Below are 12,135 nucleotides of genomic sequence, written 5' to 3'. Positions count from 1 at the left end.
AGGTTGCCATCAATGACAACACCTTCAATCACCTTCAACTACCATTAGAGTGTGCAATGCCAACAATCTCCCCCTTTGGCATTGATGGCAACACTCATGAGAAAAATCCAAAATTGTCCCCAAAATTGAAGTCCAAAAATCTTACCAAAAATGTGTGCTCCCCCTGAGTAGATGATCTCTTCTGAAAGTTATTTTTCTCAGTTCTACTACTCCCCCTTTGACATTAATGACAAAGGTCGTCAACATTGTCAAATGAGTGCAATTTTCAGCTAGGACCTTGTAACCGGTTGGTTACAATATGGAATAAGTCTACTAGAACCATGTTCAAGCTCTGAGTAAACTTGTTTGTTGTCCTTCAAAGCTGCCTCCATTCTCTAAATTGTACTGGTGAGGTGATGCATTTGCTCTTCCGGTGTCTTCTGTCCTTGAATAAGTACCTCAAAGATCTCTTTCCTTAGAGAGATGAGGTTATCCAACTTTGGAATGAGTCTACATTTAAGCTCTTTTTCTTTGCCCTTTATTCTTTCCTTCTCTTTCTCCAACTTTTCCAGTTTTTCTTCAAATCCAGCAATTTCTTGCTCAATAACTGATATTGGTTCAGATGAACCAATGATATTATCAGCTATGTCATCAATTTATTTTTGCAATTTGCTGATTTCCTTATCAATATCCACTATCAAAAGATTTGTCTTACAAGTGTCTATGTGCAATTCCTTGAACTCCATTATTGTTGTGCTCAGTGTCGGTAAAAGGGTATCAATATGTTCTATGCACTTCTTTATTGTTTCTTCAAAGAATTTCTCTTTTTCCCTGTTCATTTTCTCCTTAAATGTTTCTTTATTTATTTGATCTACAGTCAGTATATTGTCGGTGATGTATTTAGACAATGTGTCTAACTGAGTCAAAGAATCCTTATTATCTACATTACACTTGGGTGTAATCAATTTAAGAATGGGTATTGTATCATCTATTGCCTTATAGGCCAATGCATTGCAATCTGTAATTTTCTTAATAGAATCTAAGAGTACTTCAGTCACATTTGTTGGTCTGAATTTTGTCATAGAAGTACCAGATGTCTACCCAACTACCTTCACAATCTCCATGTTGCCGGTGTGAGTAGCCACTTTTCTTGTCTTGACCTCTAGTCGGTCAGTTTGTGTTTGCATTTCTACTAGCAAAGGTTTATGTTTCTCAGTAGTTTCCAGTGGCACTGTCTCTGGGTGTACCTGTGAATGACCCTATTTCTCTGCTTGTGTCTTTGTCTATTTCACAGTGTTGTTAGCCAATATTTCTAATTGTTTTTCAGTGTTATCTACTGTCGATTTCTCTGCATTGTCCACTACTAGTATCTCAACTAGTTTCTCTTTATTCTTTGTTGTTGGTATCTCTGACTCTGTTGGTTCTTCAATGTTTGCATTGACAATATCAGTAACCATGTCACTCACCAAGGGATCAACTGATTGTTCAGTTTGTTTTGCCTGTTCAACTTGTGTCTCAGCCTCAACATTTTTAGCCTATGTTTCAACTTCAACATTATCACCCAGTTGCTCAGTAGCAACATATTTCTTTTCCTTAGTGTTCTCCTTATCAACAAAAATATTAACCTCTTGAGTATCTATATTCATAGTATACAAGATTTAAGACTCGGAATTTTTATCCTCATGTTGTGTTTCCACATTCTCAGTAGCCGGTGTAGCATTTGTCTGTACCAGTGGAGTAACAGAAGGTGGTGGTAGATTATCTGTCACTCTTATATTAGGTAGTCCACCTACCTTGCCTTTTCCCTTGTCTTGATCCTTTTGGTACAACTTGAATGTTTTTGGTCTTTTAAGTTCTTGTTTTTCTTTCTCTACAAAGAAGATGTTCCATTTATCAGCTATCTCTTTTCAGATTTCATTAACCCTGATTAGACTTACATGTCGGTGTCCACTTGAAAAGACTATTTTGTTAGCCTCACTGGTCAACTAATCAATTTCCTCAACTGATTTTATAGGATGTATAGCAAGTAGTTTCTCAATCTTTATTTTCTTATCAAGTTCCATAATAGCTAACCTTTTAGCATCTAGCCGCCTATATAAATCACTACGCGAAACATCTACAACCTCTATTAAAACTTTCTTATAAATGTCAAGATGTAAGATGATGCTATTTTCTATACTTTATTTTTCCTCATTTGTAAATGTATCATACAATTTGCTTACATTTGATAAATTATCATCATCTGTTATCTCATTCAGTAGGTTGTCAAGTGGTGGAATAACTTGTTTTTGCTTTTTCTTTTTCGGTGTTAGCTTCTTGGTTGGTGGCCTCACTACCTGTTGTTTCTTCCTTGTCTTCTTGGGTGTAGGAGAGGGTACCAATGAAGGTTTTCTCTTCCTATCTACTCTTTTAAATTCAGCAGGGATTTCACTATCTAATGAAGTACCAACCGACGAGAGATGAGCCTCCAGTTGTAAACCTTCCAAGTCACTTTCCTTGATACCAGTGATATTCACTATCTGATGAAGTACCAACCGGTGAGAGATGAGCCTCCGATTGTAAACCTTCCAAGTCACTTTCCTTGATACCAGTGATATTCATTATGTTTTCCTTTATTTCTTCCACCTGTTTTGTTGCACTTTTGATGTATTTCTCCCTTTTCTTTCTTTGTTTTAGTGTCTGCACACCACTCTCTATTGTCTCAGCATTACCAAACACTTTTTCTTCTGGTTCTCTAGGGGCTTCAAGTAGGGCTTTGGCATATGTTTCAATTATGTTCACATCAGCCTCATATCCCATCTGTGTCACCCAAATAGTTCTAGGAATAACTGCTTCCATCCATATTTCATCTTTCTTAATTACAAAATAAATCTCCTTCTCATACTTGTCTACAATGATTGTTGGTAATCTTTCTCTTGTTTTCATTTTTCCTTTAAATGCTTGGAAATACTCTATGATATTGTTGTCCTTGTCTGTCCCCATGTCGGTGAAGATATCTAACAGTTGTTTTCCTACCGGTATGTCATAACCAAAGTCTTTCTTGCCTATACCAGGAACCTCTTTTGTAAGATATACCATTAAGCATACAAGAAGATTGCCAAATCTGAAAGTACCTTTCTTGTCTCCTTTTATTTTCTTCAGATTGTCAATCAACTCATCTTTCAACCACTCACATGCATCTATCTTATCATTATTGTTAACCATATCATATGCACTTTTAATACATAAACTTGAAACTGAGTTCAATTGTTTAGCATGTGTGGATTTATATCCTAATATCATGCTTATGAATCTAACATTCTCATCCTTTACATCATTCACTCTTAGGGATCTGTTGTCATAGGTTGCACCAGTTAATGTCATCACCGTGTTGTTGGAAACCTTTTTAGTTTTATCTGGCCTGCTACCGGTGGAGGGTAAGTCAGTCAATTCCCTAACTGCTTCCTTAGTGATTCTATGAATAGAGTCTAGCCAAAAGAATTCACCATGAACTCTACTAAGCACATTCCTTATAGCTTCCTTAGGAAATTCTGGGATGTCAAGGATTTCCACAAAACCTAGGGTCTCAATAACCTTATGTTCGGGTTTGACAACTCCATTCTCATCACAAATAACATTTTTATGCATTTTCATGATTTCCTCTGAACCTAATTCCTCAATGTGGCAATGTATGTAAATTCTAGGGTCTTCTGCATATGCAACTCCTTTAGGGATTTTTGAAAAATCTCCTAGGGTATCATCCTGTTTCACTACCTTGAGAATGATCTTGAATATTGGCCTAGGGCATTTAAATACCTCCCTCTCTCTAAATGTCTCCCTCCCTCTATATTTGTGTATCTCTTACTTCTATCTACTTTGATATCTATGTCTTTGTCTCCCTCCACCCCTCTCTACATCTCCTTATATCTCTATCTCTCTATCACTCCATATCACTATCTATATCTCTCTATCTCTTCCTATCTATCTCTTTATATTTCTCTCTCTCTCTCTCTCTCTCTCTCTCTCTCTCTCTCTCTCTCTCTCTCTCTCTCTCTCTCTAATATTAATCCATCTTCATGTCTACCTCTATTTTCTCTCCCCCCCTCTATCTCTAAACATGTTTCGTTCTCTCTATCCATCCATATTTAGAATCATGTTGTTTGTGCAACACATGTCTTAATGGATAAAAGATAGTTTCAAATATTCTCTCCATTTCTTTACCTCTCTCTTTATTTGTCACTGTCACTCCACCCCTCACGCCTCCCTATCTCTCCATTTATCTCTCCATCTATATCCCTCTCTCCCTCTCTATATTTCCTTTTATCTCTATCTCTATGTCAATATATATATATATATATATATATATATATATATATATATATATATATATATATATATATATATATATATATATATATATATATATATATATATATATATATATATATATCCCTCTCTATCTTCCTATATTTGTCTCCCTCTTCCTCTCTCTCTCTCTATCATTACATCTACCTTTATCTTCCCATATCCCCCATTACCTCTAGATATCTTTCCCTCTTCTTATCCACCCATCTTTCTGCCTCTTTATGTTTCTCTTTCCCTCTTCTTATACCTCTATATATCACTTCTTATCTTTCCCTCTCTCTATATGCATCTCTTCCATCTCCATCTCTATCTTCCACTCTATCTCTATATCCTTACCCTTCTCTCATGTTCTCCCCCCTTCTATCCCCCCCTCTTTCTCGCTCACTCAGTATTGCAAACATAATATGAGTCTTTTGATAATGAGGCATCTATTATCTTTTTGATTTAGAGTTTTTTATTTCATTCATATTAGGATATTTGTATGTGGATTCATAGTTGATTTGCAATCACTTCCCCACTTAGACCATTGTTACACAAACATCATCATTTTCTAAATGTCCTATTAGTTTTAATCATGTGAACTACACAAATGTTTGCAAAAAATATAACATTTTTTTCCTTAATTGACCTTCCACACATATTCGGTGTACCCATTGCACACCAAAGTGCAATTGCTAGTAATAGATATATCAAAAAAAAGGTTGTGCATCTCAAATAAGAGACACCTTTGTTGTTAATAGACGCTTTCGACCTAATCAAGATAACCATTGCGAGTGCTAATAATAAATATATCAAAATATAAAGAATAAAAAACACATACTCGAGGAATAATAGATATATCAAAATATAAAGAAGAAAAAAGCACATTAGTCCAGGAAAATTTATCCTGTAGAAGCTTCGATTACAGTCACCAGAAGGGCTCAAAATTCCCTTATTTGTCCTTTCTGACAGGCTCCATGTGCACTTGAAGTATGCATTTTGACTTTCGTCCCAGCACTTGTTAGCACTAAGATTTACTTTTCCTCTGCAATTCACAAAAAACTATTTTACTGGTAGAATACCAAAAGAAATTCATGTGAAGATGGGGAGCAGCAGAATTCTGATAATAGGAGGAACTGGTTATATTGGCCGTCATATAACTGCTGCCAGTCTTTCTCAGGGTCATCCCACTTTCCTTCTTGTGAGGGAATCCTCAGCTTCCAATCCAGACAAGGTCCAACTGATAGAATCCTTCAAATCCTCTGGCGCAACTATACTCCATGTGAGTTATACGCTTCTTCTAAACTTCAAATGCATTTTTTATAGAAATTGTGAATCCAGGTTTTGGGTTCGAGCTTCTCTAATAAACTACTTGAAACTCTGGCAAACCAGGTTTAAACCCTGATCTTTAGTGTACTAACTCAAAATAAAGTTTTTAAGTGGGGATGCTCCATCTCAACCAGTCAACCCAACTTGTTACTTTTAGTGGGTACAGTTTTGTGTTGATTATAAGAACAGTGGTACTTTTTAGGGGAGACATATATTCTAGACAATCTGGTCTGAGCTTGAGAGACTGTCAAAATGGACAAGCAAACTGCCCAAGATACTCTAATTATCAATCTTGATTTCATTAAAGCGTATAATAGGCCTTCATTCTTCGTATGTTAAAATGGTTGGGATTCAGGTCCAAGATCTATGCTCATATTAGAATGCTATTTATGAATGTTGATGCTAGAATTGTCATCAATGGATCCCTCTGCCAAAGGCTGCCCTCTCACTTCATTTCTTTTTGTCATAGCAACTGATACTCTCAGTTATTTGTTCCAGCATGCACTTTTCACTAAGCTTTCCTTTGTCTTTCACTACCAAGTAATGCTAAAGACTTTGGCTCATACTTTGAAGATGATAGCATGTTTATTCAAAATTCAGCTGATAAGTGTTACACACAACTGATATATTGAAATTTTTTTGTATCATTTCAGGCTACACACTAGTCATGCCTAAAATTCAGTTCATTTCAACTAAAAGACAAAGGGAATTCTGGGAATCATTGATCCGTAAATATGGGGAACCTGCCTAATCACTAAATGGATTGTGAGGGTGTTGGAGGGGAATACTCCATGGAAACATTGGTCTATTTCTGAATTTATTCTGCCTCTGTTAGCCACCCTTGGGACATGGCCAATTGGAATGACTATATCCTTCTTGCTCCTTTTATTAAATAACATTGTGCTGCTCCCTCCACTACCATTTGGAAGGGCTAGAAGATCATCTTGAAGAAGCTGACTTAGCATGGCCACACCCTTAGTCATGGTCCAAGCTTTGTTGCTTATTCCATTTGGTGAACATGTATGATTCAGTAGGATGACAAACCTTTAGGTATCATTGATAGTTTTAAAGTTAACCTTTTCTTCAAGAAAGGTATCTGGGTGTTCTCGGACCTATGGAACTTAACCAATTTTGACTAGAAATCTTGTTAGTATCTCAAAGCTCAACTCAACCTGCCCCACTCTGAAAAGCAAAAAATCTTTGAAATTCAGCTTGTTCCTCTTGAACTCTCTAGTTTGCTGTCCTGATTCTGTCATACAAACTTTTTGAAAGACTAGAAATGGCCTAATGCCTGTATCATCTAGTTCTCCCCCTTAAAACAATGCGTAGGCAGTTCCTTCCTTTGATCACCCTTGCATCTCAACGCAATGCTAAACGGAATTGTAAATTTACTCGGCCAAGGTAGAATAAACTTGTCTTCAAATATGGAAATCCAAAGTTAATGCTCAATCTCATCTCACAGCATGGAAACTCCTACTTGTCAAACTACCCATTGGTACCCACCTCAAACTCCTTTACTCTGCCCTCTGCCTGCCTTCTGGCTCTGCTGTCATGTTTGCAACCTGTGTTTATCTCTTTTCTCCTCACTTCCCGCTTTCTTCTCGTAGGCCTAGTCGTGGAAAGCTGCTGTTTTGGGTGTCCTCATCTCAGAATGTCCTCACCCAAACCTACAGACAACTGATCCTCAAATTCCTTTCCATTTTTGTTGCTTGGCAATATTTCCCAGCACAATCTACCCCCTTAAGATTGAAAATCAGATGGTTTGCTCAAATTTTTCTCTGAAGTTTGATAATCTGTTTACTGTACTTCAAAATCATTTGAGGATCAATGCTGAGTTGGAAAGAAACATACATAGTTTTCAAATGCAGCTGCAGTTTGTGGAAGGGGAGTAGTGTCATATAATGACTCTTCAGAATGTTTAGTGGTGATGGAATTGTTTGTTGTAAATCTCCGTATAGCTCTTCATCAATTTTTCTTTGACACCCTACGGCATTCTTCCACAATTCCCAGGTTTTGTTTTACCAGCCAAAAGTTCAAAACATATGATTTGAGGCTCTTCATCAATTTGGCTTTGAAACTCCTATGGCAGTCGTCCACTATTCCCAGCTTTTCTTTCCAGCAGCCAAAAGTTCAAAACGTATGATTTAGAGTCAGATACAGAAGAGAGAATTAAAATTCTTATGTACTGTGTAAGTACAAGCTCAACGTTGAGAACATTGCCTTCTGCATGGAAGGTAGGAATTTGGTGGGAATTAACAGAGCCCGGCTGATGGTTTTGGGCTAGGTTGCCAATTTGGGGTCAGGAACCTGTTCAGGTTCGAAGAACCGATATGTCGGTACGGCAAAATTTTGAAAAGGGCTTTGGGTTTGTTAGTACAAAAACATGTAAATTATATATATGTGTGTGTATGTGCAATCTATAAGCATGAATTAATATTAGCATGTCACATAGGATTATATAAACAGCAAAACCAACATAAACTTGTAATCATAGCATCATTGCCGTATTTTGAAAAGGGCTTTGGGTTTGTTAGTACAAAAACCTGTAAATTATATATATGTGTGTGTATGTGCAATCTATAAGCATGAATTAATATTAGCATGTCACATAGCATCATATAAACAACAAAACCACCATAAACTTGTAATCATAGCATCATGGTCATACCATAACAGCATCATATACATCAAGTTTAATATCAAAATGACAAAATATTCAAGTATCATTGTTTCAATTTTCAACAATTTAAAGTTTGATCATCAAATGGATTCTTTAATTCATCATCCTCATTCTCCTCATCATCATTGACATTGACATTAGATGAATCAATGCCAATGCCAATACCACTTACACGTGCACTTGCACTTTAAGTTTGCTTGCTATCTGAGTCATCAAATGCAACAAGCTGAGAAGTGAAAGCATCCAAACCAGTAGGCTCTGGGTCTATATCCCACATCTTCATTTCCCCTTGCTTGTAGTCATGTTGCTTGTGTGAAATGAGCCAAATTAATGTTTTAAAACTCACTTTTAGGGTTATATTTTAATTTTTTATGTGGTGGAATTCAAAACAAATTAAATTTTGCAAAAAAAGAAACCCATTTTTGGGCTGTCAGAACCCTGGGTTCGACCTGGGTCCTCTTAGTTTCGACTTGGTAAGAACCTGGCCTGTGACCCTGTCCAAACCATAGGCGGACCGGACCAGAACCCTGAACCAAGACCGGACTGGACCCAGACCAGTACCAAGGGTCTAGGGGGCCGAGCTCAGTAACCTAGATTTTGGGTTAATGATGGTTTTTGGAAATTAACTAACCTTATGGGCCATTTTGGTGTCTTCATCGTTCACAACATAGGTCAATGTCTAGAGAGTGCCCATGGGCTGTGGTGGAGTACTATGATAATTACCGCTCCCGAGTCTTTGAAGGTTTGTGTGAAGACAGACATAGTAATGAAGAAGGCTAATATGACTGGTTTACGGATTGAGATCACGCCATTTGCTATCTCAGTCATACATTGCTCTATTTGTCACCATGCTGTCTCATTCATACAGCTGCTATGGCTATCCAGTGTCTCCAGTTCTGCAGTTGCACTTATTTGGAAGCTTTGTTATGCTGTTTCATATTATCTACTCTTGGTCTTGCCTTGTCTTGGAAGCTTACCTAGTACTCACATTAATATCTCAATTCAGAATTCCTTTTTTTTGGTCATCATTTTGTTTTGAATGTCTCTTCTTGTGGTTGTTTTGGTAATGGTGCATTATTGTTAGATTTCTCAAATTTGCCGCTGAGATTATTTTCATGTTAACCATTGTTTTCTCAATACCTTTTTGCAGGGATCAATAGAGGATTATGCAAGCCTTGTAGAGGCAATTAAAAAGGTAGACATAGTCATCTCCGCCATTACTACAGAACTGACAGCAGAGCAATTCAATCTCATCAAGGCTATTAAAGAAGCCGGAACTATCAAGGTGAAAATTTCTCTACTTTTCTAATTCATCAGCTACTCAAATCTAGGGCCTCTTTTTGTTGCCAGGCCAATCTTCCACCGAGTATTAGCCCTCTTCATTTAGAGTGCAGATCATTTCTAACATCCCATCACAGGTCAGATTATGTGTTTGGGGCAATTAAAACTCAAGCCTAGGACCTTTATACGCGGCTGGGTCACTCTGCCACAGAGCTTAGCCTTCTCTAGTTCTGCCACTGAGCTATTAGCCCTTTTTATTCCTAAATATGGATTGTTACCGACACAGTTTTTGTAAAAATCAATTCAATTCCTCAAGCTCCGGGAGAGACCAGTTATGTATTAATTTGGGTAAAACTAGACCCCCCTCTTTTGATAGCAGAAATAGGGCATTGCTACATCTAAGTTAAAAAGGTAGAAAGGAAAGTTTATATCTATTTTTTTTTGTTTTCTTTATTCTAATGATGGATGATAGAATGCGATCTTAAATGTTGATATAAATTTAATTTAGAAATCTTTTGATTTTAAGTTTATATCAATTAAAAGAAATATTAATGAAATTCTCTAAGTTCTATTTTTCATTCTGGTTGTGCAGAGATTTCTACCATCAGAGTTCGGGATGGATGTTGATAGACAGCATGCAGTGGAGCCCATAAAGAGTGTATATGATTTGAGAATCAAATTACGTAGGGCTATTGAGGCAGAAGGGATTCCATATACATTTGTCTGTGCCAACGTTTTTGCTGGGTTTATTCTTCCCAACTTAGCTCAGATTGGCCTTACAAGCCCTCCAAGAGATAAGGTTGTTATATATGGAGATGGAAATACTAAAGGTATGTGATTTCGTATCTAAGCTTAAATCAGTACCCTCTACATGCATGTAAGATGATATACAATATGCACAATGTATGGAGAATGGGTCTACTGTGTTTACCATGTTTGTTTCTGAATCTGTATACTATATGCATTTTTGGAAGTGTTTACCTCTGACTTGGAAAATCTGTTCTGTTAAAATTTCTAACAGAAGCATGTTCTTCTGATGAGGGCTTTAACAAATGCTTCCTTATGACCCCATAGTTCCTATTTGCAGACTTTAAGATTTTACGTTGTGGTGTTTTTTAGGTCAAGGGATCAAATAATGAGAATTTATTAGATTTGGTCTTTAACTATCATTCAATGTGGATGCAGCTGTGTATGTGAAGGAGGAAGACGTTGGGACATTTACAATCAAGTCAGTGGATGACCCTAGAACCTTGAACAAGATCCTCTACTTGAGGCTTCCTGCCAACACTCTGTCATACAACGAACTTGTAGCTCTTTGGGAGAAGAAGATAGGAAAGAGTCTGGAGAAGGAATATCTATCTGAGGAACAGGTTCTTAAACTTATTGAAGGTTAGGAGAACATATAAACCTAACTCTGTAGCTTTTAAATGGCTGGGAGAATCCTTAAGGTGTAAATATTTTATTTTGTTTTCTTCATTTAAAAACCAACGTTCTACCACCATTTTTTAATGAAGTTATCTCCATATCAAAAGACATTTTACTGTAATTTCTTATTAGCTTAGATTGATATTTAGATCATTCTCTGATTGATTAGCTTAGATTGATATTCTAGATTGCTCTGTGATTGGTGATTTCAAGAGTCATTATAAATGATTTAAGATGAAACGGTGAATAATGGATATTTCAAATTGTACACCTAAAGAAGATATTTTTTTAAAAATCAAACTAACCTGGCTATTAGTTACAGGGTCAGCCATGGCTAAGAATCATATTATCTTTACTGAAAATTGCTTTGATCTATAAAATATTAAACTTCCTCTACAATTATCATGTAAATAGTGATACTAATACCTTATGTGAATGTGGTGGATGATGCAGACACTCCTCTTCCAAAGAAAATATACTATGCAATTTTTCACACGCTTTATGTGAAAGGGGATCAAACCAATTTTGAAATTGGACCTGATGGAGTGGAGGCCAGTCAGCTATATCCAGATGTCAAATACACAACTGTTGATGAGTACCTCAATCCATTTGTGTGAATAAGATGAGATGATCTACTAAATTAGAGATCAAAGTGGTAGTGAGGAAAAAAGGTTGCAGTGTCCTTCCATGTTTTGTTTTAGATACAAAAAGAAATAGTGCAAAGTCTAAATTATATCTAATCTTAGCTATTGTTCTAATATAGGGATAATTATCTAATTCTTATTTTATCCCGTCAAATTTGTCATTTGGACAATATTTGATTGCACAATTGTCAGTGGTGAGTCTTGTTTAGATGTTGGCACTATCTTATAATTTATTTGAGTGTGATGTAATTTATGTGATTATTTATATTAACTAGAGGCTATGTGTTGTAAATTAAATTAATAATTAATTATTGATTATTGTGGCTTTAAATATAATTTTGATTTATGGTTGGATTATATTTAATAAATGATTTGTAATTTATTTTTTATTGTTTTTTTTTTTTTATGGATAATAAGTCGTGGCCGATTTAGTGTGGGCACCTATAGGAAAGAATCAAATAATTGTAATACAAC

General features: G+C 36.2%; 1 protein-coding gene across 1 annotated transcript; it reads left to right on the top strand.

Moving 5' to 3' along the window:
- The first annotated feature begins 5,206 nt into the window (after window positions 1-5,206).
- On the top strand, window positions 5,207-11,932 carry LOC131056802 (phenylcoumaran benzylic ether reductase IRL1). Its single transcript, XM_057991076.2, has 5 exons — window positions 5,207-5,584; window positions 9,462-9,596; window positions 10,185-10,422; window positions 10,778-10,981; window positions 11,471-11,932. Exons 1-5 carry the CDS (start codon window positions 5,405-5,407, stop codon window positions 11,632-11,634), a joined length of 921 nt encoding a protein of 306 aa, XP_057847059.2. The 5' UTR covers window positions 5,207-5,404; the 3' UTR covers window positions 11,635-11,932.
- The last annotated feature ends 203 nt before the right edge of the window (window positions 11,933-12,135 follow it).

Source organism: Cryptomeria japonica, chromosome 4, assembly GCF_030272615.1.
Source record: "Cryptomeria japonica chromosome 4, Sugi_1.0, whole genome shotgun sequence".
Taxonomy (NCBI): domain Eukaryota; kingdom Viridiplantae; phylum Streptophyta; class Pinopsida; order Cupressales; family Cupressaceae; genus Cryptomeria; species Cryptomeria japonica.
Note: the sequence above shows the minus strand (reverse complement) of the source record. Positions and strands in the feature narration are given on the sequence as shown.